General features: G+C 39.0%; 1 protein-coding gene across 3 annotated transcripts; it reads right to left on the bottom strand.

The window, feature by feature from the left end:
* Positions 1 to 1,039: 1,039 nt before the first annotated feature.
* Positions 1,040 to 24,360, bottom strand: MARF1 (meiosis regulator and mRNA stability factor 1). 3 transcript variants are annotated; one of them, XM_085074796.1, is made up of 28 exons: positions 24,277 to 24,360; positions 22,913 to 23,120; positions 21,221 to 21,367; positions 20,699 to 20,896; positions 19,538 to 19,712; positions 18,958 to 19,184; positions 18,026 to 18,143; positions 17,152 to 17,324; positions 15,922 to 16,356; positions 15,230 to 15,399; positions 14,969 to 15,130; positions 14,551 to 14,740; positions 13,653 to 13,831; positions 12,657 to 12,737; positions 12,074 to 12,310; positions 11,191 to 11,310; positions 10,683 to 10,858; positions 10,250 to 10,470; positions 9,441 to 9,583; positions 8,073 to 8,206; positions 7,350 to 7,552; positions 6,654 to 6,881; positions 5,655 to 5,885; positions 5,345 to 5,557; positions 4,567 to 4,627; positions 4,327 to 4,467; positions 3,639 to 3,809; positions 1,040 to 3,501 (listed from the first exon to the last, which is right to left on the bottom strand). In XM_085074796.1, exons 2-28 carry the CDS (start codon positions 23,057 to 23,059, stop codon positions 3,269 to 3,271), a joined length of 4,914 nt encoding a protein of 1,637 aa, XP_084930922.1. In that variant the 5' UTR covers positions 23,060 to 23,120; positions 24,277 to 24,360; the 3' UTR covers positions 1,040 to 3,268. The 3 variants fall into 3 exon arrangements, with proteins under 3 accessions (XP_084930922.1, XP_084930920.1, XP_084930921.1); XM_085074794.1 differs by having other exon boundaries at positions 20,699 to 21,367; XM_085074795.1 differs by having other exon boundaries at positions 20,699 to 21,367; positions 22,913 to 23,117; positions 24,277 to 24,298.
* Positions 24,361 to 24,660: the final 300 nt, after the last annotated feature.

Genomic DNA, 24,660 nt, shown 5'->3' with positions numbered 1-24,660 from the left:
TTTGCAGCACAATACCAAAGCAGCATTTAAAATCAAACTCATCTTTTGAAGGTAATCACACACCAGGTGCTATGAGGGATTTTACACATTCATTTACTTAAAAACATTCACAACTACTGAAAAATGGAATTACAGAGTGCTGATTATAGGGTTTGTGGTGCTGCTCTAAGAAGTTTTCATAAACTGCCTGTTCCTCCTTTCAAAGAGGGATGTTCACTATTTTCAAGAGGCGTATTTATTACACTGTTTATAGAGAGTTTTTAGGTAGTTACTTTAAAATTGTTTACTGAACAAGTACTCTGTAAGGGCAAGGGATTGCTTATCCGCAGCCAGCCTGACATTGACTCCAGCAGACTCCACTTAACTGTTAAGAGAAGATGTCACAAAACAAAAGCCAAAAAACAAACCAACCCCCTCAAAATAAAAGAAAAAGCAAATCAAGAGCAGCTCATCCAGCTCTTTGCTTTTGTCCATGAAGCTGTGAGATGACAAAACAGTTTGGTTTAGTTGCCTTTTTAAATTTTGTTAAGATTCTGAATTTCAAAACACTCCAGTGAAAGAAATTTGCCAGATTTGTAGTTCCTGGATAATTACCATCTTCAGCAAGCTGGAAAACAAAGCTATTATAACTAATAAAGTTAACAAATCACTTTTGAATGTTCACATGATATTTTTTGCAACTATTTTAACATCTCAAAGGGAGACACCCTAAGAAGGAACAAATGACATCCAACTGCTGAATTTACACTCCTTTCTCAATTTTTCTCTTCATGCTGATAAATAGTAGAGTTTCTTTTAAAAATAAACCCTAAACATTATGTTGTAGGAAGAGCAGTAGGAGACACTGCAAACAGCTCAATTGCAAAAATTGGGAAAAGCCTCATTCTCCAGAATTTACTGTGTTTCTTTGGTCTTCACTAAACCCTGAATTTTAGCTCTCTGTTCTGTCTCAATAATTACATTTAATATAACACAGCAAGTTAAGTACTCTAGGGTAGGTTGGGAATTTTTGGTTTCTTTTTTCAGACAAGGACAAGAGTTATGCTTGCTTGAAAATTTTATTGACAACTGTTTGGTCCCAACACACAAAACAGCACTTGAGCCACAAAAGAAAGTGTCCAAACAAAGTAGACAGCTAAGAAAAGAAGTCCTTCTTCTCTCTCCCATTCCAAGAAAAAAAATAGTGCATAAATTGAGGGCTTCAGTGACATTTTTTTTCTTTTAAACAAACATGAATCTGAAGTAGTACATTTATTTGCTAAATTAAAGAATTTCATGGTTGCAATGCTTTTAAATCTGTAAGTCACATCATTCATTTAACCCTTTGGATAAAAAAATATATTGCAATTCAATTAGCTATTTTGTTACACTATGAACACAACTTCTCAAAAGTATTATTCTATTACTTTCAAACAGCAATTTCAGCAGAATCACACATGAATCCAGATAAGATATGCTGACCTCCATATGTGGTATAACCACCACACTTACTTGGATAAATACCACATTTTCCTCTGAAGCAAAAACCTGGTTTTCTTTAGTACACCAAATGACTTGTAACTGCATTCAGGAAAGTACAATTTCAAGCTGGTCTTTTCTCCAGTGCATGCTCTTCTGAAAGAAAGATCTAGACTGATCACTGTCAACCTTATCAAAGTTAAGGTGAAAGCAGATCTTCTTGCATTTAACTCATTAAAAATATTCCCAGAAAGCTTACTTTTAAATTTCTTTCTATAGCAGTATGTCTGTAGAGTTTACTATGGACTCAAAATACTGTGCCATAATGCTCAGAAAAACTTCCCAGTGTTTCTTTGCACTTGCAATGGCTATAAACTCACTACTGGTAATACTTGCCTAAATATAAAAGATTTTATAACAAAATCTGACTAGTAAAATTCTGTCTATAGCCATTTTTCAGTGGCATTTCCTGCTGCTGGCTGAAAAATTAGAGCCTGTGCTCCATCTCTTGCATATTACAATAGAATCCATCTAAAAAAATATTCAGTTGGCCAGTGGAAAACTTCTAGTATAGGTTCTTTCAATACTACAAGCAATTGATTTGCTGCCTGGCAAATACAACCCATTGTAAATGCCATGGTTACCCAGAATGGGTATAAAGTCTCACACACTGGACAGTTCTGCTAACTAGAGTTAAGGTCATCCACTGACTTCACCTCTCTCCCAAAGCTGGCCCTTGCAAAAGCCAACACAAGATACCACAAATTCAAAAAGCTTCCAACACTAGGAGTAAATCTTAGAATAAAAACAGACACAGCTAAAAGACAGCACACCAAAGAACGAGCTTCCCATTTACTGAACATGCTTAAAAATAGAAAACAAGGTTAAGCACAACAACCTTAGCATTTCCACATGTAGCTAGAACTTTCCTTACAGGTGGAAATAGCATCAATCCCTTCCATCACAAACCCTTTTAATAACACCTGCTCCATTATCTGTAATTTATGCATTAAATGCATATTTCAGAAATATCAGAATCTTCCTAACTTCATTCTAGACACAATGAAAATGTGTGTGTCTGTATCTTAAACTCATGACATCAAGACAGTCTTTTCCTTAACCAAACCCATGCCAGACTGAAACTAAATGTAAGAGGGAAGCTTAAAGCCTCAGTGTCCTAGAAAAGCTCCTAAATGGAACTGAAAGCTACGGCAAAAAAACATTTAAAACAGGTTTTACACAAGACCCCATAATCTTCTACAGACATCCTTGGACAAGAATTTCCAATGCAGTTACAAGTCATCTGAAAGGTCAGAGAACAAGTTTCCCCTCTGGAGGACAATCAGCTCCCCTCACTCTTGTCACTTCAGGTCAGCGAGTTAAAATTTCTCAACAGGCTTTTGAAAGACAAATCATGCATTTCATTAATACTGTCTGAAACAATACCAGTAAGCAACAGCCTATAGAATACAATATGCTACATGTATGATTACATCACCAACAAGGCTTAAAGAAAATAAAATCTGTTCCATTTCTGTTGAGTTAATATTTTGCTTTTACTGAACACGTTTATGAAAAACTGTAAAATTTAAGAATAATTTAACAAATGCCAGATTTTTTTTCAAAATAATAGAAAAAAATCTGCTCTGCTAACAGCTGTGTTCAGTGTAAAAGGAACAAAATTTTCACAGAATACATTAAATACAAATTAATTCCTCTAGGTTTTTCATTAAAATACACGTGGGCCAGCAAACAGCTTTACTTTGTGCACAGTCCATAGGTATTTGTCTTTCACACTAAAAAGAAAGAGTTAAAGCTTGGTTACAGGTGCAAGTGAGAAGTTTGCTGCCAATTTGACCTTGTTTTTGTGTTGCTTTTTGGCTGGGCTGTCCGTTGCTTCTTTGTTTACTTGGGTTTCAGAGGATTGACAGGGAGGCACTGAAGCATTCTCTGTGGTGTCAGACACCACAGAACCAGAGATCAGCTTTTCTTGGGCTGTGGTAACAATTCTTTGTTTTTCTTCTTCTGTTAAAATCATTATCTCTAAAATAAACAAGACAACTCAACTTACTGATGCTCTGTTCTTGTAAAAAGGAGTATTTCTTTGATATTAAACAGTAAAATACTTAGAAAGGACTCATCAACCTGATTTGAAGCAACACAGGCAGGTAAACTCTTACCTGGGAGGGGTGCAGGGCGTTCCTCAAACTGGATGAGGTCTGCAGACTCAAGAACCACGGGATCAGGTCTCAGCTGGGGGGATGGCAGGCAGGAAGGTACTGGCTCACACAGAAGGTCAACAGGAGATGTGTTTGTGAGGCAAAGGAGTTCTTGCTCTGTTTGATTGGAAACTACAAAAATAAGGGAACACCTTTCAGAGTATCTGTAAGCTGTGAAGGTGTCACTGTTTCAGAGCTGGTAAATGTAAAATCTCCAGATGCAAATCAGAGGATTTAAGAACTATGCAGTATTTGAAATACTAATACCAAGCTAATTTAATTAATGCTAATTAACCTCAGATTCATTTGCTGCATCAAGAGCATCTAACTAAATTCTCTTCAGAATACAGGACACATTTCTAGCAGAAGCTGCTGACCACCATTTCTCATCAGCTTTAAGCCTACAGACTTAAATTTCCACCAAATCCATGGGAAGCAGTGCCCAGCAGCTATATATACACATCTATACACTGGCAGCTCAGAACACAAGCCTAACTACAAACTCACAGAAGTTCAACAACCTTTCAAGCCATAATGTGCATTTGCACAAGTTCAGACTTACTAACTCACCTTTTCTCATGCTGCTTGAATTACTCTGCTTATTTCCCCTAAGATAATAAATTTCTTATATAAATCCATTTTGCATTACCATTGCTAGGCCTTCCTAGATTTAGTTCCATTGATGAAGTGGATCCTTGGGTCTCCATAATATGTCCATTATTGTCAGCAAGTTGATTTCCATGATCATCTACATGATCAGCAGGGGGAAAACTAGGTGAGCTAAAACGAGCTACAAAAAGGCAAATTAATTTGCTTAGTTAACTCAGTTGCCTCTTAAAAGAGAAAAAAAAAACCAACTAAGATCCTGCTCAATACTGAAATGGCTTACTTTTCATATCATTCTTCAGGACTACAATTCTCTTATGGCCATGTCCTTTAATCCAGACCACCTATTGAGAAGAAAGCAGAATTGAACATCAGCATGTGCTAAGCTCAAAAGCATTTGCTCACTGCCTTTCATCCAACTTTGCACTGACATTATTTCTAACTGTAGACTAAATCACATTAATTTGTGCTACACTACCCAAGGCTCAAAAAGTAATTCATACCAAAGGCAAACTATAGTGCCAGAAAGTATACTAAATACATGTCAGTGAAACAAAATGTTTAAACATGGAGCTGGAAAATTCCATCTTGTCACTCTTCAGAAAGACTGACTTAAAGGAAATATTATAGCCACAAACTAGGTCACAGAATTATCCTAGAGCACTTATGTGGATGACAAGAACATGGCATTTCTGACAAGGTCCCAGAATTCTTCACTCCCAAACCCAATAATGCACTTGGATCAAAATGAAGGTTCAGTAGTGTACAACCATTCATTCACACAGACAGAAAATCAATTGTCTCACTCAGAGATGCCAGGGATGTTTATGGCCCTACTAGGAACAGTTCTTAAGCAAAATTTGACCAAAGCATGTACTGTTTTATTTTTCTTTCCTAGATTTCTAAGAAGCTTATTAAAAATACAAGTAGCATAAGTTTCCTTGGAGAAGGTAATTATTTCAGTAATTCACCCCAATTAACTGAAAACTGTGGCTGTGTAACTACTTTTAATCCATGCAGAAATCTCAATGTAATTGTGCAAAACTGAATATTCTTCCCACCTGTGGAATGGCTCCCAAGAGCTCCTCTAAATTATTGCATCCATATGCTTTAGGCTGCAGCACTTCTCCTGTGTATTTGCTGTATGCTACTGGGAACTCGTGAAGAAAAATTTGCTGATAATGGTAGGTGTGAAGTAGGGACCTCACATTCTTTGCAAACATATACAGATTTGTAAGCTTGACGTATTCTTCTGCTGCACCATTGGTAAAAACCTATCAGAAAAAGAAAAAGAAAGCATTAGAGAACATACTTCCATAGCCTATGGACACAATGCCTTTTCAAATATCAGAACGCCAAGAGCTTACATACCTCAACCAAGTAAGGCAGACTCTTCAGGAGCTCAGTCAAGGTCATAAATCCATATTCACAGGGATTAAGTGAAGTACCATGGACTGTTTCATAATGTTGCTTAAGCTGTTCAACAGAGGGAAAGGATGTTCCATCCCAGGACATAAGCAAGACCAGCAACTGGGCAGTCAGAGTCCGCAGAGATTTTCTATTTATCAGCTGAATTTGCTTGCCAGATTCTGTGTCAACCACCTAGAAAAATTGGGAAGTAAGTTAGGGACACAGAAGAGACTGATTTATAAATAAGATGTATGGCTGGGGTTTGTTTGAGCACAACCATATTGACATTCCCTTACTCAAAAGCACACAGAATCCAGCAGCTTATATATTTAAAGTAAATATTTCCATGTAATAAGATCTGTACAGTTGTACAGCAGTTTCTGCACCCTGGTAGGTATGACTTTACTCTTTGTTACAAGCCAGTTGGACCTGACTGAGCTCCAGCCTAACACCAGCTGCTAAGTTAACAAAACTGGAGCAACTAAACCAATGTGCCCACATCCCTGTTATTGCAATCTCTCTTTTCCACTAGCATAAAAGACCATTTATGTATCTATATTCAGAGACAAAGTCATGAGCCATAGCTCAAAAGAAAAAAAAAAAACCAAACGGAAAGCATTAAGACACTGACAACTACTACAGTTACCAGAAAATTGTTTTTTAGTTAGAAGTCAGGTGGGAGGAAAAACAATTTGTTAGGATAATAAAATCTTTTATTTATTATTCACTAAATAAACATGAGTACTCCCAGAGAAAGCTGAAAGGTACAGAAGAACAAAGAACGTTGTAAAAATAGAGAAATTACATTCAATACCCATTTGGAATTTCCCCATCCTGACTTCATGCTGTACTCCAGAAACAACATTTCATTACATATAGTGAGCTATGTCATATGAGACAGAAAACTCCTTAACACAGCCTCACACACCTTCCTGAGGGCTAACAGAGACAAAAGGCTACCTTTACAACGTGGCAGAGTTTCTGCATGAGGGCTGGCAGGGAGCTGACATCGAAGTCGTGCAGGCGCAGGGAGTAGCCGAAGGTTTTGCTGTACTCAGGCAGCAGATCTGCCAGCAGCAGGGAATTGTCCTTCTGTGCCCGCAGCAGCTTCACAAACTGGGCAGCCACTGCCTTCACCTGCTCCACCTCTGTCAGGGTGAGAATCTTCTCCTCCCCACATTCCAGTACCTACAGGACAGAAGTGACAGTTTGTTCATGCAGACTCCATCAATCACTTCAGCAAAGTGTAATCTGCAGCTGAAAGTCAGTGCCTGCAGGCAGGCATTTGCTATGCACCAGGGCTGAGCCCCCTCACAAGCTGTTTGTAACAGCAAGCAAAACCAAGGAACTTCCAAAACACAACAAAACAAGAAGGCAAATAGTTAACTTTCGTAAAGCAAATTGAACACAACTTTAATGAAACAGCGGTAATTTTGAGGCACAGAATTTTGTTTGAATTTGTTACCAAACAGCCTCCTGAATGTGCTCAAAACCATGGCCCATTTTACCAAAATAGCATTAATGAAACATTTTGTTATATACAGTTGTCAAAACATTACAGTTTATAACTCATAGTCAAGTTTATGAGAAATATAATCCCTGCTGAAATAACTGTCTACATTCCAGAAAAATAGTTTAGTCCAGTTTAGAACTTACAAGTAAGACATCTGGTATGGCTTCAAAGAGTTCAAGTAGTTTTGTAAACCCATAGTAAGCGAGTTTGCACTGCCGCCCGAAGTGGTGGTGGTAACAAGGAATAAATTTATTGAAGGGCATTCGAAAATGGGGCTGGTGCCGTAGTAGATCCACCACCTCCTTGGAAAACTGCTTGGTTCTTTCAATTTCCTCCTGGGTACGTTCTAAAGTTAAAAAAAAAAAATTAAAAGCAAGAGCCAACACAATTATAAAATGCAACAGAATACAATAAAAAAAACCCACAGTGGACCTGGTTTTCAGCCCAATCACATTATCATGCCAAGTCTCTATTTTCTTCTACCACTGAGACCTTTACTAGTCTTACATGTTTAGAAGTCAAAAGAAGTCAGGTGATCAGCACTTTAGAAGGTTTTAAGTAGCCAAATATGTTGGGGTTTTTATCTGCATGGAAACAATCAACTCTAATCATTCTGCAGAAAGCACAACTACATGCAGAAGTAGTAATATTTTATGATTTTTGCCACCTGTTGTCCTGTCTGTTCTATTTTAAGTGTTCAGAGAATTGCATTCTTGATTTGCTAGAACTTAGCAACTTAATTGTAAAGGCAGAAACACAATTATAAAAAAATTTAGGTCACTCCTACACATTTAAGTTAGTAAAGCTTTAGCATAGTCAAAGAACAATCTATTTAGAAACAGTACAAGAAAGTTTCATGGACATACCTCTTTTGGGAATACAAATTACCATTTCATTGTCTTGCTGTGACAAACAGATGGTTGTATCTGGAATTTCTGATATAATGTCAGCCAGTTCACACACTCCATACTCAGTAACATCCCAATCCTTAGAGAAACACCTGAAAATTTAAAAAAAGTTGTATGCAGTATAAGTCTTCATGCACACTGTGTAGGCAAAAGCTATATTTTTTTGAGAGCTGAGAAAGTAAGCCTCAAGTCCTAAAAAATGTAAGGATAATTCTGATATTGGCAATAATACTAGCCTGGGAAACAAAGGGGAAACCTAGAAATCCATTCTAACCGGAGAAGTAAGATCTACTGTCATATGAACAATCAGTGTCACAAGGAGCTGTGTGGTAGTTAAGTGCTTTTGGAAAAATGTAATTGTGCTGTGTATAACAGCTCCAGCTGGCTACACTTCTGATAGTCTGTATTTGTTTAATAGTTACAGCCATACAGTCTTTTAAACAAGAATAGATCGAGAGAAGGCAGAGACCATTCTGGAAAACAATGTATGAAGCTTCCCAATACTATGTAATACACTAAAATGTATTTTAGTCTTCCCACCCCTCCAACCAAATTCTCTCAGAAGCAAAAACACAAACGCTCTTATTCAACAAGGGGCCAGTGCTGACTCTACATTAAGTAAATTCAGAAATACTAATAATGTATTTTTGCCAAGAGTGGGAACAGAAGAGGGCACTCCCAAGAAGGAGCTGCTGGCACATGATGTACAACAGCACATATCCCAAGGTAGCTCACAGGTACCTCTAAGATGCCATAGTTTGTTTGAAGCACATTAACTATTATTTCCTATTTTCATATTAAAAAAAGCACCCATCTTGGTTCTTAAAAAAAGTAAACAACAAACCAAGCTGTTTTTATCATGCTAGAACAGAATGTTCCAGTCAGGTATTACTCATTTTTGCTATTGTTAGATCCAGTTAAAGTAGTAAAAGCGACTTCTGACAGTTAATCTGTTCATTTTACTTTTCCTTCTGAAGAAAGCCTTCCCTTTACTGTTTATGTTAATGTGTCATGACCTACTTGCTTAAATCCAACAGTTAAAGAGTTAAAGTTCAAAGAGAACTAATGAAACACAATAACCTATTTCCAACCCCAATGAAGTTAAATGAACCTAAAGTACTAAAGGAAGGAGTAAAATATGGCAGACAGCTTTTAATTTTTGTTTTCATTGAAGTGTGAACTTTCACATCCCAATGAAAAGGCAATACAGTTGCCATAGTTTTGTATTAAGATTTTAAGTGCTGACTCCCCTTGCTCTAGGTATTAAAATCACCATTAAAAGACATGCCCTGCACAGTTGTTCTTGTTTCATTAAGGATAACTTACCAGTGATAAGCCTGCAAGAATTCCCTCACAATAACCTGCTTACTGGCCTGGGATTTGAGCAGCTTCAGTAAATCTTGAGTAAAGCGCTTCACTTGAGCTCTGTGTGTGAGAGTTAACAAGCGTTTGGAACCCATGCCAAGGATCTGAAACAAAATTGGATTTGGTCACTCACATCCAGAATCCTCAGTAAAAGATTTTTAAAAACCTGTGTTAATATAGGTAGGCTAGAAATACAGAATATAATAGAGGCAGTGTTTGGAATGGCAGCCTCATGAAGGCACCCACTTTCTGTACTAAGAAATATCCCCTCACTTAATTAAATGCTTCACCCATGAGTGCTATTGCAACTTCTGCACATTTGTATTGGTTATTTAAAAATTCTACAAGCTGTTCCAAGTTGCAAGTTAATGTGACCACAATGGTTTTGTAAATAAGGGCACATGATTTATTTCTCACAGATATCCTTTCAAGCCACGGGCTACACATCTCAGCCCAACTCCTGAGCACTCAGCATTTGCAGTGTTCTTACAATACACAGCACAATTAAAAACTTTTACCCAAGCACCAGCTATAGGTTAAAAGCAGTTTCAAACTATATTCCTGAGACTTATACAAAGAGCTAATTTCCCCGGAAGCTGCTTTGAGAGGGTGGGCACAGAAAAAGCAGCTCAAAACCAAACACACCTACTAAGGTTCAGTGAACCATCACTTTTCAAGGTGTACTAGGTAACTGCCTGGCACCTATTCTACAACCACAATGAGTAATTCAGATGGCTGCAGGTCAAAATGGCCAGTACCACATCACTCACCTGCAGTACATGAGGCACTGCTTCCAGCAGCTCCATCAATCTGGAATAGCCATAGTCAGACACTCGGCATTGCTTTGCAAAGTGGTGGTGGTAGGTTGGGATGAATTTGCTGACAGGGATGATGCAGGATGGTTGGCTTTTGAGCAGATCTATCACTTCTCGACTGAACTGAATGAGCTGCGGGTTACCTACAGGGCTCTTGGAACGCAGTAGCCAAGGATCTACAAACAAACAATATACCTGAACCTTTCATGAATATTCTTCCACTAAACACTGCACTTTACTTATGGATAGAAGCTATTACATAGGAAGAAATAAGAAGTATAAGCATTCAAGCTGAGAGTTTGTTATAAAAGTTTAACAATTATACATGTTAATTTTTTAGCATAAAAAAAATGAGTTTAGAGAAAAGGTTTTAAGCAGGAGCATTTACCTGCAGTAGGAGGTGGTGGTTTGTTATGGATCCATTTGATGACTTTAATGCCATTTTGGGCAGTGGCAATGTTAACTCCAGGAACACAGGTAATCAGATGTTCTAAAGGAACACCACCCTGGCCTTCTGGCACCATTTCAAGATCATTGAACTCTGACATGTAACAATCAGGAAAACTTGGGAAGAAAAGAAAGCTTCCATTATACACTAAAATTCAGTTGTAACAATTGTCCTAAAAATACCATTATTTTGAGACACTTCATGACCAAGAGAGTTCAACAACTTACTGACACATTACAGAAATCCTCATAAAATGCCTGTTTTAAGTAAGTGTACTGTTTTTGCTTAACAATTTTAAAAGTGATCACTTCATAAGTACATTCATTTGCTATAAAGGATATAATTTTATATAAGAACTGAGATGATATACAACAACAGGTAATTTCCATAAAGTTTTAAGTCTTCAACCTATCAGGCCTTACTAAAAAGATAATTTAAAATACTTTACCTTAGTAAAGGCACAGTACCCTCATGTGTCTGTAGAAGACTGTGAACTTGGGGAGCAAATGTCTTCAGAGACAAAACCACAAAAGGAATTCTGTAAGAATCTGGATCAAATTCATGTTCACTGCAAAAACAAGAGGTTCAAGTTTCTATGCTTACTCTACACATAGCTTTAACATAGTACATCAGTGCTCATGGAGATAATAAACATTATACTGTATGCACATAATAGTGCTATTGTCAGCAGTAGCAGAATATGTACAGTCACAAGCAATCTTCATCATCTTTTCTCCCCAAAACTAATACAGCAGATTTCCAGAAGTAACATTTAGAAGACTATTTCTATTACCTATTAAAACATTCAAATTAAATTTTAGCAGCACATACTAGGCAGTTAACAATGAACACCTAATAACTGCTCTAGCAGCACAACCTGGCAGCTGTTGAATTAAACAAAAAACTTAATACATGGCTTCAGGAAACCTTCAACTCACTATGAATCACTTACTAAATGAAGCTGGAGGACAAAGAAGAATGATCAGCTACAATTATGTAACAAAATTCAGGTAATAGAAACCTCTAGTATATATAACCTTCCTAGATAACCAGAGGAATGCAGGCTACCTTCCAGCTTCCATTAAAGAGGTGTTCAACCCTGGCAGCTGTGCTAGAATACAATCATCTTACCTGGACACACCAACCCAGGAGGAACTCCTTAGAAAAGTCACTGCCCATCTCACTATCTTTTGCCTGACATATTCTTATAAACATATGAACAGTGACTAGAGCACACTATGAGAATATACACCTCAACTTAAATATACCTGTACACGATAAATGCTGTTCAAATATTTTGTAAGATTTATAGTATTTTATTCACAGCTTACATAAAGTCTTTATTCAGGCAATGCTGCTTACAAACAGGCTCGTGATATTCCAACTCTTCAAATATTATTGGACTACAGTTTGCTGATGAGCCATCATGTGACTGTGAAGATCCCAAGGGACTCTGCCTGGCTTGGCTGCTGGGCAGGAGGCACACAAGCCTCCCACTCCCCTGGTCACGGATGGCCACGGTGTCTGTGAGTTTATACAAGTCTGAGACAACTAACTTACGGCCAAATCTAGAAGAGAAAGAGGGAAATAAATACACTTTGTACACACAGGTAAGGCAATGCTGTAATCTGCCTTTTTTGTTTAATAAACAGGAATATGCTAAAAATGATTCTATGCAAAATGTAAAGGTAACTGACCCATTCATAACAATGCAGAACAATTAAAATACTGAAAGAAGAACCCTCTAAAAAAAGGCCAGTTTTGCCATCATTGCCTCCAGTTACAAAATATGCTGCAACTCCTGACAACAAAAATTCTTAATTTTCCATTCTACTACTCCATAAATCACTGCTAACAACATATATGATCAGATTCTTTCTAGAAGCACTGGAGGGGAAACAAGTGGGAACTCACTTTTTTTCATAGATTTCTGTGAATTTGAACACAGGCAAGCAACAAGCAGGTGCATCCTGCAGAATGGACATTGCTTCTGAGCTGCAAGAGAAGTTTTGCAGCATTAGCACAAAATTAATCTGGTGTTATTAGACTCCAGCCTAAATTAGGGAGATATTTACAAATGCAGTTTATGAACTATAAATAGAACAGGTCAAATTGCATTCCCTTCCATTCCAGCACTATAAAAGTTGTCATTTTAGAGCAGGGAGTGCAAATAGTAACATCTCTGCTAATTCATGTCTCTAAAGGAGTTGCATCTTGCATCGGTGGTGGTAAGATCTGAGCATCTATAAAATGCAACATCAAAGCTGCAGCATTAAAAGTTACCAGCCTGGTCATTACATTAGAAACTTCGAACAGTCAAAAGTGAAACAAAGTTGCAAATTATACATTGGCAAGTAGTACATAATTGTAGAAAACAGTGCAAACGCAAGTTTCATTTTGTGAATAAATAATGACAACCTTTATCCTAAGGTTGTTCTTCCTAAGGTTTGTTTCAGTAAGAGAAAAAAATACTTGTATTCTCACTATCATCAGCACTCTAAGTTGTATCATACTGCATGTAGAAAATAAAATGCTGTTGGTATTTCCCTGATGGCCAACTGTATACCCACCCTCAAAAAGGAAATTCCTTCACACTTTCTTGCAAGAAAGAAGAAATAAATATGCCCAGCGTAATCTTAATTCAGCTAAAGTTAAAGGTATATCAGTACTACACAAGAACAGTAGTGCAGCTATTAACCCCTCAAACAGAGATCTAGTCTCTGCAGATAAAACTTAAACAGCATAGAAATGCTAAACTGAAAACCAGCCTAGTTGTATTTAACACATTCATCAGGTCATACAACAGATTTTCCTTTGCTTCCCTATTATCCCTTTAATCAGTATTTTAAATCATCTCTCAGCTACTAATACAAGCTAGGACAATTAAGAAGATGCCAAAGGGCTTATTACCTAAGTAGGGAGAGTGATTTACTAGCAGCTCCTGTTGCTAATGAGACCTGGATCCTCTTACTGCCAATTTTGTATCTGTGCAGACTGTTGACAGCACTGATAGCTTCTTGCAGATTTTCCATCTGAACCATAGCTTTCAGCTGGTAGTCTGTGTGAGGACTGAGCTCCACACCTTTTACCTGAGAAGAAGAAAACACCTTATACATTTACACCAAATTATTAACCTAAGGCAAGTCACCACTAGAGCACAGTCTTGATCTGGCCAACAGCCAAATACAACACAAAGTAAGGGAGTATGATGAACCACAGCCATCAAGGCAATGCAAACAACAGCAGTGATCCTGGACTAAGGCAAGCCCATGGTATTTCATTAACACAAGCATCACCTTCCCATGTAGAGGTTACGCCAGAAAAATGTCATCCACAGATAAGACAGAAACAGGACCACTGACCTCACCTCCCATAATTGCTTTTTACCAATGCACACTTCCCCTGCTTTTGATCACTTCTGATTCAAAACAGTTTTTACTGTGATTTTTAAGCTGACATTAGGAATTCAGCTTTACAGCTTAAAAAGGTTATCCTGTTAAAGCTTAAGTCTCATCCCTACATACCAATGAGCCACTTAGGAAGAATTTTACATACCAAACTTCAGAATACCAGATCTGTGAAGACCACACACAAATGAAAATCCTAGTACAAGTGGTTATCTGGTCTTTTTAAAGGAAAAAAAACCCAAAAAAACCCCCACATTCCATCCTTTTAACAAGGTTTAGAAGTCCTGCTCCAATGGCTTTCTATTTATGCTCACCTGAAGCTAGACTTCAAATATGCCCCTAAATACATCAACAGGGAGTATTTAATAAAGCAGATTTAATAAAATAATTTGAGCTTTTACCTTGCCATGTCTAGAGAAGATTTCCTGTAAATTTTGCTGCAACTCTTTTCTGGACAATCTGTAATCTATGTTGCTGATCTGAATGTCTGCACCATTTGCAAAAGGATCAGGGCAGTCTGTACCACTGGTATGATTCACTACATTAAAGGTGAGTGGAGATGATCTATTTGAAAGGTTGGGAGACATACTCCTGGATAAAATAAAAACATTCATGAGCTGAAGTAACTGCACAGTTCCGATATATGCATCTCAAAATCAGGTAACAGACACAGGTCAAGGGCACAAATACAGCACCTAGAAGGGATCTTCCCAGTACACATATGCAGGCAAAACAAATTCCAGCACAACCAAATCAGCTGTGAATAATCAATGCATATATTGGTGAAGTCTCACTTCCCCTCCCAAAACAGACACTTACCGAGATGACCAGCAGCTCTGAGACATGAGTAAAGGACTGAGTTGTCTTGAGGCCGTCAACTTACTGAAAGCAGAGGGATAGCTGACCTGAAATACAGTTTCATCTTTATCTTTTTTATCTACAGGGGAATTGGTAATGCTTCTGGAAGCAGAGGTTTCTTTTCTATTTGCAAATACATACAAGAAAAAGAAAAAACATTATGTTGCAGAATTTACATTAAAAACCCCATAAACTAACAGACATTTTTATTTTTAAACATACTTCTGACTATTTTTGGAGGATGATTCTCCTGTTCCAATTTTTTTGGTTGCCAGAGACACAGAAATTGCTGCATTAGAGTTACTCTGAGGAGAAGGAATTTGTTCTCTTAAACGTTCTTGCTGGTTTTCAGTATTTCTAGTGATGTTCTTTGATTCAAGGCGGCACAGCTCCTATATGAAACAGATAAAAGGTCAGCATAAAAGCACCAAACATCCCTTGCCAGAGGCTTTCCTCTTGATAGAAGACTAGATGACTGACAATTTTTGCTTTAATAGCATTTTCACTGGTATTCCATAACAGGGAGTTTTTGATTTTCTGTGGCAGAAGACGAAAGACTGTCAATTAGCTGAAATGTTTTGCTACACTGTAGATCTAACACTACTTCTCCTTAAAACTGGCAAAATGGATTACTCTAGATGTTACTCATCACCAGTGCAAAAGTCAAAAGTGCTAGAATTCAAGAGCAAGTACCAGCAGTATTCCCAAATATAGAAAAATCTGGCAAGGAGGCAGAACAACAACAACCACCCTCAAATTATTTGTCTGCTCTTCAAGCAGATGAATGCAGCTCTCCTTCAGGAATGTCACCGCACATTACAGCTAACAATTTAATAGAACTGACAAGTTAAAGCTGTAGTAGGTGTAATCTTTACAACACAAGGAAAAGCAAGAATACAAACAAACAACAATACCTGTAAACTTTTGACATTTGTGGGTTTGATGATAGATCCATGAATCTGGAATCCTCTCCCAGCAGAGCCTTTGGTACCAGCAGACTGATCGTTTGAGTCTTTGTTGAGAAGGCACAGCTTCATGTTCTTGTTAACTTTTTTGGGAGACTTGACCTTCTCAGTTCCCACAAAGCTGGAGCTTTTTGTTTCATTAAGTTCTTTGTTTTTGGGAGTAAAAGACACTACAATCCTGTTACCAAAAACATCTTCATTTTCCATTCGCTTCCGAGCCCGTTCCGCACTTTCCTGGTTTAGGAAGCGGAGAATTGCACTGCTTCCAGAAATGCTCAGCACCTTCCCTCCACAGTTGTCTGACAAACGCCTCAGGCGATTACTGATGCTTTTGCTGTCTCTGTTTGTTGGCAGATTATAGACATATAACAGCGTATGGCAAGCCTGTTAAAAGAGAGGAAGATCGCAGTTCGGTTATGTCAGAACACCCTCTAGTTCAAAACCAGCAGTTTTAACACTGGTTCTGGTGACCATGCCCTCCCTCCCACCACCTCCATCCCATCACCAAGTCATTGCTTTTGCAGCACTCAATTTGTTTGGAAAACTCTCATGCCAAGGTAGATCCTCAAACTGCCATCTCCAACATAACTTAAAGTTAGAATAGAGTCCCTGATCAATACTTGGATCAACTCTCCAGATGAGAAAACACCATTGTTAACATCCTGATTTATGTTTTCACATGCATGTATAGAACATATAGGTTACAGTATGGTTATTTCCAAGAATGAGTCATGAATGCTGAACCAAGACAACACAACATATTCAGAGTAAATCACCATGGGACACAAAAACCCAAGAAAAGACACAATCACTCAAAACTTAAAGCATCACTAAGATGTCTTAATGCACAGCTAAGTGCTTACCCAAACTTTGTGCAAGGAAAAGAAAAATGTAAGATACATTATCTGGTAAGATATTTACTGGTAAAATGACACTCTGCTATTTCACTTTTCAGTTAACTACTTTCTCATTTTATTACCTCATTCTTTCTGCCTTAAAGCAGAAAGGAAACATTCCCAGGGTACTAACCAAAATACAGACAGTGGCCAAATACACAGCAGACATCATCCCCCATCATAACTAACATAAGTGATTTCAGCCTCCTCTCTTCCTAAATTACAAAAAAACTGGAATTTGACACTTGGCAATGTCTGTTGCATCAAGAAGTAAAAACTTTACCGGCATTTTCAGTGGTAACCTTGGTGGCAAATCTGAAATAAATTCTTCAAAACAAATAAGCTCATGAGCATGATGTAAGAGAGCTTCTGAAGCTTGGTTTTTATGCACCAAAATTATTCGGAAACCATGTCGATGTCTCAGGTCACTCAGCTCCAAAGCAAAGTTTACATCCGCTGGAGGGGAAAAAAATAAAATAGACAAGGAAACACTTGAAAAAGCTAAAAAATCTGATTAAAGAAACAAACTCACAAACCTTACTCAGCAAGTTCTATTTCTCATTGAAAATTTCCACTGAAAAAGCACCAACAGCTACAAGGCTTCCCAACAGACATAATTTAAATCAGCAGTTTACATTCAGTCTCAAGACAAGGGCTTCCTTTTAACAGCAGCTTGCAGCAATTCATCAGCAGGAGATTGGATTGGTACTGGACATTTCTATAGCAAGCATTTGCTTAACTTTAGGGAGAAACAAACCCATGGCAATTCAACAGTTGAGTGGATTGCAGATTTAACTGTATAATATGCTGCTACGAGAAATAAAAACAAATACATTTTGCTCAAACCATAAATACAACTCCATGAGTTTTAATTTATGAGCTTCCTGCTGAAGCTAACTTTAGACAGTAGTCACACACATACCTACTGACTCTCAAAAAGGCATCAAATCATAACAGTGACTGAACTGAGCCAAGTTCTCATCTTACTGTCCCCCTTACTTTTCCTTTGCTGCCACTGACATTAAGAATTCTTCAGCAGTTCAGTTAAAGCTGGTTCTAAACACCACCCCTGAAAATCAAAATAGCATCATATGCAAAAATACTATGGAAGAGAGGAACTGAAGCTAGCACTGTAACTGAGTACCACAAACACTTACTTGACACAAGAACCACAGTGGCAGGTGCAGTGTGTGTATCAGCAAACCTCCTCAGACTCTGTCTGAGCTTGTCATCAGCAGCATTCTTGGCTGTAGCATTGATGTGTGCAACGGTCACCTGTGGGAATACATAGATACACTGTGAAGAAAAGGTTCAATGTGAACTGTGCTTCTTTCTACTGAATTTTTTAAAAAACCTGAAACAAGCTCTAGCATGCACTTTTTATTTAGGTAAATCAATGCACATATGCATGAAACAGAACACATAGGTGTCAAAAACTATTCTGTGAGCAATAAACTTCAACCCCAGCTGTTCAAAGTCTTTGGGGTGACTTCTATTTTGTGTTAAGGATAACAATTTATACACCTCAAAAATATTAAAACTGTTAAACCATCATCGTATCTGCAATTTAGAGGGTGGAAAGGAAATTTCTGACAGAAACTAGCACAAAGAGCTAAAAAAAAAAAAACAACCCAAGGAGCAGAAGTTATCAATGAAAAAAAAAAAAAGCAGTGTTAAAGGTGCCCCAATCAATACCACTAATCTACAAGTGTCCTTACCAATCAGCACAGTAATCACCAACAAAGCAAGAAAAAAAAATTCACAGAATCATAGTTCTTTTGGTTAATCACTGAGTCAGAAATTTGAAGAACAAAACCTCCACCAGATTTTACTGGCTGAGATAAAAACCCTCTTGTGAACACTAAAACTAAAGCTAAACCAGTAATCTACAGATAATGAAACGCAGATTCAGTTTTAAAAAATATCACAGCAAGAAAATAAAAATTAGCATTAGAGACACCACCCATACACTAAAGGTGCACTAAACCCACAGAAGAAAACAAAGCTTGAATGAATGTGAATCACTATTGGCACACTCAAAGTACACAAATTCTCAAGCAAGAACACCAAGCTGGTGCTGTTTGGATACCTGGCAGTTGTTTAGCTCCTGAATAACTTCTTTATTTTCTTTACTAATGTCACACACACAGATGAATTCTGCCTCTCGGTGACCTTTAAAAAACTTCTCACGAATCCTCTGCACAACTGCTATAGCGGAACGGCCAGTGGGAACTGAGCAGTTTTCAATATCCCAGAAGACTCCAATGGGGGGCAAATTTTCCAGAACCTGGCCTGTTATTGCAACTTCTGGGGACCCTGTGCAGATGTAAGAACACAGCTCATTTTTATCTCCAAATACTGAAAATGCTGAACTTAGCATACTGTAATCTTTGCATATGGGAAGCCTTATAAACACACTCAGGAATGTAAGTTCAGTTTTACTTTCAAAACTCTATGCAAACAATACAGTAAGTTAACTACGTAGTCAAAACATGTAAAACCAAGTCACGAATTTTCAAAACAGAGACAAGGTATTTTTTTTTACTGTTTAGTCTATGACTTTATAGACATTTCCAGATAAAAGTGCAATTTAAGAGAACTCTTGCTGTGCAACAGTATTTAAAAGAATAACATACACTAATATGAAGTTTCAAAAAACTGTAGTTTACCATATTTCTGTGGTGATTTGCCAAGGCTGCTTGCCAGTATCAAACTCTTCTCATTTCCTGTTCCTTTGGTTCCACAGCCATTACAGATTGGGATAGGAACAGGCGCAGTCTGCGCACTTGGAGGAGGAATATTTGGCCAGATTTTAGCAGCATCAACTAGGCTGTTTCTGGTTGGCTGTTGGGACAATTTTTCAGAATACATGTTCATTTAGTATACAACACTAACACATGCTATTCCATGCCAGAAACACTCAGTTTCCTTTCTGCAACAAGTGCAAGTTCAGAGGTACTCTACAGAGCTAATTAACAACAGTATTACTGCATGAAGGAAGCTTCTATCCTTCTATTCCAGCATACTCAGCTTTAGATGCCCAAATGAAAGATTCTACTAAACTCAACATATCAAGACATGCCATCTTTAAGTAGTACTAATATATATTCTTAAACAAAGAGGCCTTACATGTAAAACATGCACATTAAGAGTACAAGGTATGATGATAATTCCAAATATAATGAATTCACCATTTAGTTAATTAAAATGGCATTTCACTTTTATATGGAAAACTTAAGCTTACAGTTTAAGTAACATCTTGCAAAGTCAAATATGTTATTTCAATAGAAATTCCTAGTAATATTCAAACACAGCTCTAACGAATTCTACATTTTACTAAATTGGTACTAGAGTATAAATTACAAATTTGGGAAGACTGAACTAAGACCTATCAAACCAAACCAAGACTAGAATATCCCTGTAGCACAAGACAGATCACCTGACTTACAAATGGCTCTTTATTGATCAGCTGCCCAAGGGTACATCTTAACTGCTGTTAGCCTTTTCTCAGAGTCCCTACTATGGAACAGTTCAATTGGAGCTGTAAAGAAGAGATGACTGGATTTGAAAGAAGTTAAAACTCCACTTGAGTATATTATAGATCCCCTCTAGACTGAACATCATGATAGCTCTTTTGTCTTCCTACTACACTGAATGTTACCTCAGAAAAGAATCAGCTTCAGAAAAGCTGTCTGGTACATTTGGACAGCGCATCACCAACTAGGGCGATGCGAGCTGCAGCCACAGAAGCTGGCGTTTTGTTCAAGTCACACAGTTTCAACACCAACCCTACAGCCCAGTAAGGAATGAGAAAAGTGGGGTGTACAAACCTTGCTCAAGCAGTCACTGCAGTAGTGAGAGCCCTTCAGACACACGGGAGGTGCCACGTTTAGGTGCAGAGGGTTGGCGCACACGCGTGACGTCAGCTCCGACTGTGCAATGTGCTCATCCAAGTGCCCTGCGGCCCCACCAGGGAACTCGGGACAGGGGAAATAGCCAGAGGATGGGCAGCTCTGCAGGGCTGGGAACTGATGCAGTTTGTGCACGTTACCATGACAGGGCTGGAAATGGAGCTTTCCACAACAGGCCAGATGCTGACAGGAAGATACACTGTTTTCTACGCACATGCCAGAGAACTCACTGGAAATTCCTGCCAAATTGCTTCTAGCTGGAGGGTTCTTCAGTGAAGATGCGGACTGATAAGCAAATCCTGACCCTACTTGACAAGTTATCGTCCCAGTGCTTTTTGAGTCTAATATTGTGCCAGGGTGAATCAGGTTCCCACCACCACCACCACCACAATGCATTTGTGGAGTACAAGAAGAGTCAGAGCCATGAGCACAGCAGCTTACTTTGGGGCCAGGGGAAAGCTGTAATTGCTGTTGCTGGAGAGGATGAACATCGGGAAGCGGCACTGCTGGAAACAATTTAGAGCCAGCATGAGGAGATGAAGCATCCTTCAATTCTACAGTAGCTTTCTTGTTCTCCATGTAATCTCTCTGGAAAATGAAAGCCCAGTTACATGAATAAAACAACCATTTTACAGGGTAAAAAGTATGCGCTTTTAGACTACTAAAATTTTACTTTTTAAAGTGCTATCTTTATGACTGTTATTACCTTACTGACTCAACATGCAAAATATCAAGAGAACCATGCCAGTTACATGTGCCAGCCTTAGGTATACTGGTATCAGTGAATTTTGGAAGCAAGAAACCCAAAAAGCTAGAAACCAAATAGCAATGAGTCTATAAAACAGAATGTGGAAAGCAGAGAACTGTTAAGCTGAGATCCTTATTTCTTGTAAGAACAAACAGACAGATGTGACACAAAAAAGCTTCACAATTTGCAGATAGGTAAGTGAACATTTTAGTTTGAATAAAGATTTTAAATTTGTGTTAAAATTCTGACAGCAATGTATTAAAAGATTTAGATTTGAAAAAAAATGACATCAAGCAGGTAATATAGTAGAGGGCAAAGAAGGCTAAAGTTTCACAACAACTAAGTGGGTTTTGTCTACTCTGAATTAAGATATCAAGATGTACACAGACAAAGGCATAGACAGAAAGACAGGGTTTTTTTAAGTGCCAGCAGTGAAAACCAAGCAAAGTTAGAAGAAGAGAACAGTCAAGGTCAGTAGAGGTAACCTACACAGAGTACTCCTCCAAAACTTTTGAGCAACTTTTATTTTCCCAGTTGAATTTAATGCATTTCCTACTACCCTTTAATGAATAATTGACTACTCAACTTGAAAAACATTCCTCTCTACTTGATGCTACATCTCATGAAGATAAACTCTGCCAAAAACCTGCCTGGCACTGATTTATGTATTAAATTCCAGATTTTATGGCAGCTCCTTTCCTAGCCCCCAACACATGAAAACAGCAATGTGCTCATCCATTTCCCCCCATGTCTTTTATTTAAAGTCAGATTGAATGCACATAAATGAGTATTACTTAACCATTGGAGTTCACTTGCTCAATTGTGCTGTACACAATTGTACCTAATTGTGCTGTACTATTCCTTCTAATCCTTAGCCCTCTGCATCTTAAATGCATAGAATTATATACACTACAGAAACATGAATATTTAAAGAAATGGAAACAAGGAAAAAGTAAGACACTTCTGAAGAGCAGTATCCACAATTGCTGCAACTACTATATAATAAAAATTCAGAAAACTAAATTTGCCTCCAAACCAAACAGATAAAAAACTGGAAGCATAAAGATGACCTCCCTACTCTACTCTTCAGCAATAACTTGGCAGAGCTTTCTAGAAGCTCCTTACACACCTTTTAAACAACCAGCTGTGGAGAGTAAAGCCTGACAAGCAAAGCAACCTGCCTGCTCTCACCAGTGCTGGTGTAAATGCTATAAACACAGCTGAAGGCCTTAAATCCCCAGCAGATTTTGTACTTACCCTGGTAACTGCTGCCTGCTCCTCCTTCCCTCCCCACTTCCCCTTTAGTCAGAAATGCCCCTGGAGTCAGCCACCCACCCCCTCTGCACTGGGAGCCCAGCTATGCTCTTAGGGAAAGCAGAAATTACCGTTTTCGCACTACAAGGCAAAGCCTTCTCAGCAGCAGAAAAGCAATTAGAAAGTTTCCAGAGCCATGGCTTAGCATCATTCTCTTGTCTCTGAAGCCATCCCAACGATCTATTGCAGAGGTTCTCCGTCCTGTTTCCTTCCATCATACATCCAAACACAAAGGTTCAACATCCTTTCATCCCCCCTTCCTTTCATTCTTCCCACCTGCTAAGGGAAAAAGAAAGAGCATGGTTTAAACAACCTTTAAGGCAAGACAGAAAAACCATGGTGGTCTTAAGAATTCCACTACTGCCCCATGAGTGAGCCTGCATTATTTATGTTAAATTTAATTATGCCTATGGCCAAGGCCTTGACTATCCTTTGTAATACAGGAACACTCCTCATGACCTGCAGCACAGAAGAACCAATCTGAGGGAAACACCTTGAAGTCCACGGTGTTAATTGGAGTCACACATGAAAGAGCACCCTCAAACTTCCAGTGCACTCTCCCACAAAGAGAAGCCAGGAGGCAGGAACAGCTCAACGGTGAATACACAACAGGTGCAACTGAACTCAGCTGAAAGAATTGAGCTATTTATCCATTGTTTTTCTGCTGGCTAAGAAAACCTATACATAACACACCTATATTAACTACTCAGTATTTAGCATTTAAACAGAGCTTCAAATTACTAAAATAATTTACAAATACTTCTGCTAACCCTCAAGCTACCCCACTGCACATCAATTTAGCTTTACAGAACCACAGAACAGCAAAGGAACCTAAGGTTCAGTCACACAGTACCAGAACTATGAAATCTTCTTACCCTCCAACTGCATGCTGCATTCATTAGATTACACTCCTTCAGGTTTTTCTGTATTTAACATCAAACACAATAACCATAGAACACATTACATAGCGCTACAATCACCTCTGCATTGTTTTTAACCTCAAAAGAAGGTTGTGTTGTTGTTTCTTAACAGAAATATTTATTCACGCGAATCCTAGGTATGCGACAATTATGCTGTATACAGTATCAAGTTCATCAAGTTCTACAACTCCAACTACAACGTTACTTTTGAATGTGTCTATAGCATCGGTTAATTTCGGAATTGAAACGGTAACTCAGAAGAACAAGCGCTACATTAACCGCACCTGCCCTCGCTTTGCCCTCAGTGTCCCGAGGCGCCCGAGGCTCTTCCAGCCCGATCCTCCCCTCCGCCAGCCCACCGGCCCACAGCGCTGCCAGCTCCGCCCGCCGCGGGCCGAGGCCGCCGCACCTCCGGCCCCGGGACGGGCCGTGCCACGCGGGGCCGGTCCTTCGCTGCCGCGGCAGCCCCTCGCTGTGGGGAGCCCGGCCGTGCCCCGTGCCCCTGCCCGCCTCACCTGCGCCGCCCCGCCGCCCCGCGCCCGCCGCCGCCGCGGCCCGCCGGCCCTTTGTTGTCCTCCCGCTCCGCTCCTTCTGCCGTCAGGCGCCGCCGCGCGCCGCAAAACAGCGCGCTGCCGCAAAGCCGGCTGTCGTAACGCCCCCCGCCCGCCTCCTTTAAAGCGGCGCGTTCAGGCGGGCCGGGCGGCGTGAGGGGCGGATAAACACGGATAAAACACGGACAAAACACGGATAAAACACGGATAAAACGCACGGAAACTCCTCAGCAACTGCAGGGGTGAAGCCGTGACATTCATGTGTACAAGTGTCTGCAGGGAGGGCTCAGGGCATGCAGCGGGCCCTGCTCCCCGGGCCAGCAATGGGACAGGAGGCAATGGGCAGAA

The sequence above is a fragment of the Lichenostomus cassidix genome, chromosome 14, assembly GCF_008360975.1.
Source record: "Lichenostomus cassidix isolate B80296 chromosome 14, HeHo_3.0, whole genome shotgun sequence".
Taxonomy (NCBI): domain Eukaryota; kingdom Metazoa; phylum Chordata; class Aves; order Passeriformes; family Meliphagidae; genus Lichenostomus; species Lichenostomus cassidix.
The sequence above is the reverse complement of the archived record's forward strand: the minus strand, read 5'-3'. Positions and strand labels throughout refer to the sequence as shown.

Coding starts and splice junctions, on each gene's coding strand:
- MARF1 (XM_085074794.1), bottom strand. CDS start 23,059: ATGATGGAAGGAAACAGGACGGAGAACCTCTGCAATAGATCGTTGGGA. Junction 19,185..19,537: donor CAAATCACCACAGAAATATG/GTAAACTACAGT, acceptor ACATCTGCACAG/GGTCCCCAGAAGTTGCAATA. Junction 14,741..14,968: donor CAGAGCTGCTGGTCATCTCG/GTAAGTGTCTGT, acceptor TATTTTATCCAG/GAGTATGTCTCCCAACCTTT.